Below are 5,151 nucleotides of genomic sequence, written 5' to 3'. Positions count from 1 at the left end.
CTATTGGCACTAGGGCTTCTTACTAATCAAAGTTCAAAATCTGAATTCTAATAGACTAAAAAATATAGAGATTGAGTTTGGCTAAAAAAAAAATTGAATTACACTAAATTGAATAAAAGTGCAAAGTTTGAATTTTAGTTGAATAAAATTATAGGAAAAAATCAATAATTTTTCCAATCCTTCCGGAGTTTTGCAGCGTCACTTATTAATCCAAACATTTTGCAGAGTCAATTTTCGCCCCATCAAATCATTTATGAATCTCGTTTAGCATTTACGCGTTGAATCGATCTGTCGACGGTGCTTGGCGCCAGTTAACGGCGAGTTTCAGGGTTTCTTGCTACTTTGCAGCAGCTCCTTGCAAAGAATACAAACTTTTCTTTCTGACTTTTCAAGGTCTGGGTCCTCGGTTCGTCTTTCATTTTCATTTTCATTTTCTCTCCAATATCTCCGGGGAAAAAAAATTAATCTTCTCTCTTCTTGGTTTATTCAATCGAATCTCCATCATTTTATTAATCAGTATTTCATTCTTGATCCCTTGTCCTCTTAGCTTCGTGGGATTCTTCATCGCTTTTCGCTGACATTGAAGCGTGTGTGGAAATGGACGACGTGAAGGGTAAATTAAAGGGGTTCATGAAGAAGGTCTCTCAATCACCCTCTGGTAAATTCAAGGGTCAAGGAAGAGTTCTAGGATCATCCTCATCCCCATCTTCATCTTCTTTATCCGGCAGTTCTACTCTTCTCCGTCCTACGCAGAATTCGGGTCCAAAACCAAGTTCTGCGGCGGCGAATTCTCGACCGTTGCCCCAGAAAACGATCGATTCGAAGTTGAATGGGAAGGAAGGTCCGAGTAATTCCAATCCTGATCGCAAACCGATGAACGGGTTTGACCCTTATGATTCATTGATAACTTCTGGGAAGAGATCTAAAAATGGGTATTCTCTGAATATGTATGAATGTCCGATTTGTGGGCGATCATTTATGTCCGAGGAAGAGGTGTCCATACATGTGGATACCTGTCTGGGTAACCCAGTCGAGCTTGATGACGGAAATGGTGTTTCACAATTACCTGGCCATGGAGTTCAGTCAAGAGGTGAATTGGAGGCTTGCATCGGTACGTATATGTCAGGGAAGCCATCTGAGGGTCCAGTTGAAGTTGTTCTGAAACTGTTGAGGAATATTGTAAAGGAACCAGATAACGCGAAGTTTAGGAAAATTAGGTTGACTAATCCAAAGATCAAAGAGGCTGTTAGTGAGGTAGCAGGAGGAATTGAGCTGCTGGGCTGTGTAGGATTTGAGCTAAAGGATGAGGATGGAGAGAGATGGGCAGTGATGGAACTTCCAACAGAAGAACAAATAAAATTGATTAAGAAAGCTATAGCATTATTGGAATCACCAGTACTACAAGAACCTGGAAAGAGAGACAATTTGGCATCTGAAGCATGTGCTGAGATGGAAGAGGCAGAACCTAAAAAGGTGAACAGACAGGTATAAATCATATAGATAAATAGTTTTGAAATTCAGTTATCTGATTTTAAAGGTTTTCTATAAGTATTCATATGGCGAGTTTTGCTCTTGAGTGGAAGAATCTTTTTTTCTTTTAGGGATTCATGATCTAATTGGCAGCTTGATAGGTAAATGAAAGTTGTTGGGTGTCCAGTAAATTATAGTTTGGTACAAAACTTTCATAAATGACATCTGATTTTGGTATTGTATGACAAGATAATAAATGAAAAAGGTGTCTACCACCTGAGGTTAAGATGTTGGAAAATGCGCCTAAGATGTTTTTTTTTTCCATCCTATTGCCATGATTGTTAATCGGTTCAACAAGAATCACTGTATAAATTCTAATTTCTGACTTTAGTGAGAGATTGAGAATTCGAAAATTGGTTTATCTACTGAAAACTCAATCCAATTTGGAGAGAATTAAATATTGAAAGAACAAATTATGAGAATAAATGCTGGAAGAGCCAAGATTTCATTTTCTCCTATCTGCCTTGGGTCGAAAGTAAATGGCATCTAAAAGATGCTAGAGGAATTGTAACTTCTGAACATTTTCTATTCTCAAAAGGAAAAGAAAGTTCTATGACACAAATGTTCCAGTAGAATACAGAAGTTCTGAATTGGTGAATTTTATAAAGAGAGATTATAAAGGTGAGGAAAAGCTGAAAAGCCTTCATGAAAGAAACATCAACTTCTACCCTGATAACCTCCCAAAATTTGAATCATGATCCATCATCCAATCTTGTTGCCATTCTGCAGAAATAGTATGCAGTAGTGACTTGGTCAGTTTACTGCTGCAGTGAATATTTTGCATCAGTCAAACGTGCTTTTTGTCAGCTCATTATTATTAGTTTGTCACTTTTGCCCTTTAAAGTTTTATAACAGGAGATAACCTGCTATGGTTAGGTAGAGTATATCTTGACATTTTTCCAAAAAATAAAACGGTTTTGTTCAGGTTAAGGTCTTCTTTGCTGTACCAGAAGGCATTGCATCAAAGATTGAACTACCCGATTCTTTCTATAACCTTTCAATTGACGAGGTGAAAAGAGAAGCTGAATTAAGGAGGAAAAAGATTGCGGATTCCCAGCTTTTAATTCCCAAATCACTAAAAGAAAAGCAAGCAAAAGCTGCTAGGAGGAGATACATAAAAGCTATGATTCGGATCCAGTTCCCAGATGGAATGGTGCTTCAAGGTGTATTTAATCCATGGGAACCAACAACTGCTTTATATGAGGTCGGTTCTAACTTCTAGCATCTACTTGTTATGATACTTTATTTATCCATGTTATTTATTGTAACAGGCATTCTATTTTGAACATAAAGTTGTGTTTGTCTATCTTGTATTAATCCTGTTGGAACAAGTTAGCCTGAGACCGTGCTTTAAACTGATTATCCACAATACCTTCTGCTGTCACTTATTTGTTTGAAAAGAAACTTTCTGTATTGACATAATAAAGGGGATTTCGCTGGTGCCAAGTGTAACTTGATTACTGTTGGGTGACAGTTGCTGGCTATTATAATTTTTCATGGTATCAATTACCTCATCATATGTGATGCCTTTTCTTTTGGATTCGTGGGAGGCATTAATACCGTAGACCTCAGCAGCCCTAGTCCAAAGCAAACCCATCTGTTATCATCCTGTAGTAATCAGTAGCATTCTTTCAGAGGCTCATCTAAAATTAACAGCCCAGCCTCATGATTGTGACCATAACCTGTTCCCTTCCCTGAAGACATGATTAAACTGAACCACGCCTAGTCACAGATGACAAAATAATTTAACTGTTCTGTACGGGGGGTTGTGGAAGTTCATATGCTGATTTTACAGAAAACACATTGTCTGTAGATGGCTTCCGCTTAATAACATGCCATCCTTATGAGATTTTGGGCCGGAATATTGGCAATTATATTGCAAACATCCCTTGGTAGCAATTTATTAAGCCGGTCCTTGTCCCACCACTTATTTGTAGCAAGTGAGGATGCTGGCAAATTGATCCTCACTGACAGGTTGAAGTGTTAAATCCTGAAGCTTCTTGAACCCAAGACTCAGTTCAGAACTTCGCTTTATCACCCTTGCCCATATTCTAGATCCAGCCTATGCAGCTCAACACTTTTTTCCCAAGGATTACGTACCCCACGACGGAGAATTGAAGAGGATCCTCTCTTCTTAACCAAAGGACTAACATCATTCCCACCTTTACATCTACTTCTGGTCACTTGCCTAAAGTTCATCCCTCCTTGCCACAAGATCCCATCCCACTTTAATCAACAAGGCTTTATTATTATTACAATTGGGTTCCTTGATGATGGCACTGCTATCTGCCTAGCATATCATGCTTAGCTTAATCAATTCAGATGTCACATCTTTGTTTAACGGGATATGTTGCCATGATAATGGTTCCTTGTGAAGTACGACACATTTTGAATTGGATTAAACTACAAGTCTTTATTTTTGGTTGAAACCTGAAAACGACTGATTTTATTAGCTTTTCTGGATCTCTAACTCAGCGAAATTTTTGTTTTGCATGTTGACGAAAAAGTTTGCCAGCTCCGCATTGAAAGAGCCAAGTTTGGAATTTGACCTAATGCATCCTGTACTTGTTCAACGACGGGTTATCCCTCATTTTCCTAGACCAGGGGAGAAAGCTGTAACACTGGAGGATGAGGACCTGGTGCCTTCAGCTCTTATCAAGTTAAAACCTCATGAAACGGATTCTGTTGTTTACACAGGCCTCAGAAATGAATTGCTTGAAATCAGTGAACCGCTCTCATGAGAGATCAAACTATTGCTTCAACCTGTGCTTCCTGAGTATCTTTTCTACTTTTCCGCTTCTATTGTTGGGTGGGAGGGATGCAGACACATTGCAATTCTATTTTTTCTTAAGTTATTGTCATTTGATGTCAAACAGTACAATATTTCCAATATTTTTTATGTAAGTACAATATTACTGATCGATAAATGTACACATTGATTCATGAAGGTTTTGTTTATGCTCGTTGTATCCTTGAAGCTACACCATCTAAGCACCAACCATACTGTCAATATTTATATAGGAAAATTTCTGTGACCTAATGCTCAAAATCTTATTCACACGTCTACTTGAACCAATCGGTCAATGTAATGTTGCTCAGGTTGACCATCTTGTAATTAACAATGCTTTTTCCACGATTACACTTGAAGCCATGGTCTTGCATGGATGTGTAAGAATGGCAATTTAGTACTACTTATCTGATTTAACGCGATTGAAATATGTAAATAACTAGCAAGACTTTCCGACTTTTAGAGTAAAGGGGCTATTACTTTTTGGATACATGCCTCGCATGAAAAATCGCAAAACTCTCAATAATAAAAATTCGGTAAATATATCATTCCTGACCTTTTCATTGTCTATCACTCAATAAATCATAATATTGAGTTCAAAGCATGCAATTTAAGATTCCCAAAAAGAAAAAATCGTCAAAATTGAAAGAGGAGTGCTTTACTTTGTATTTTAAATATTAGTTTCTGTTGTCCCTCAGGAAGATTCACACGGACGGTCAAATCAACAACCACTGTCAGGCGTTTTTTTTTTTTTTTGGCACAACTGTCAGGTGATTGGATGATAGCTTTATAAGGGCAATCTGAATAATTTATGGGGGGCACATGGTTGAAGG

General features: G+C 37.9%; 1 protein-coding gene across 1 annotated transcript; it reads left to right on the top strand.

Moving 5' to 3' along the window:
• Positions 1-234: 234 nt before the first annotated feature.
• LOC129311829 (plant UBX domain-containing protein 2) lies at positions 235-4,488 on the top strand. The gene is made up of 4 exons (XM_054954302.1): positions 235-393; positions 548-1,485; positions 2,456-2,734; positions 4,038-4,488. Exons 2-4 carry the CDS (start codon positions 598-600, stop codon positions 4,269-4,271), a joined length of 1,401 nt encoding a protein of 466 aa, XP_054810277.1. The 5' UTR covers positions 235-393; positions 548-597; the 3' UTR covers positions 4,272-4,488.
• Positions 4,489-5,151: the final 663 nt, after the last annotated feature.

This window comes from Prosopis cineraria, unplaced genomic scaffold (genome assembly GCF_029017545.1).
Source record: "Prosopis cineraria cultivar Desert tree isolate PC_DT_omini unplaced genomic scaffold, ASM2901754v1 PC5, whole genome shotgun sequence".
NCBI classification, from domain to species: domain Eukaryota; kingdom Viridiplantae; phylum Streptophyta; class Magnoliopsida; order Fabales; family Fabaceae; genus Prosopis; species Prosopis cineraria.
Note: the sequence above shows the minus strand (reverse complement) of the source record. Positions and strands in the feature narration are given on the sequence as shown.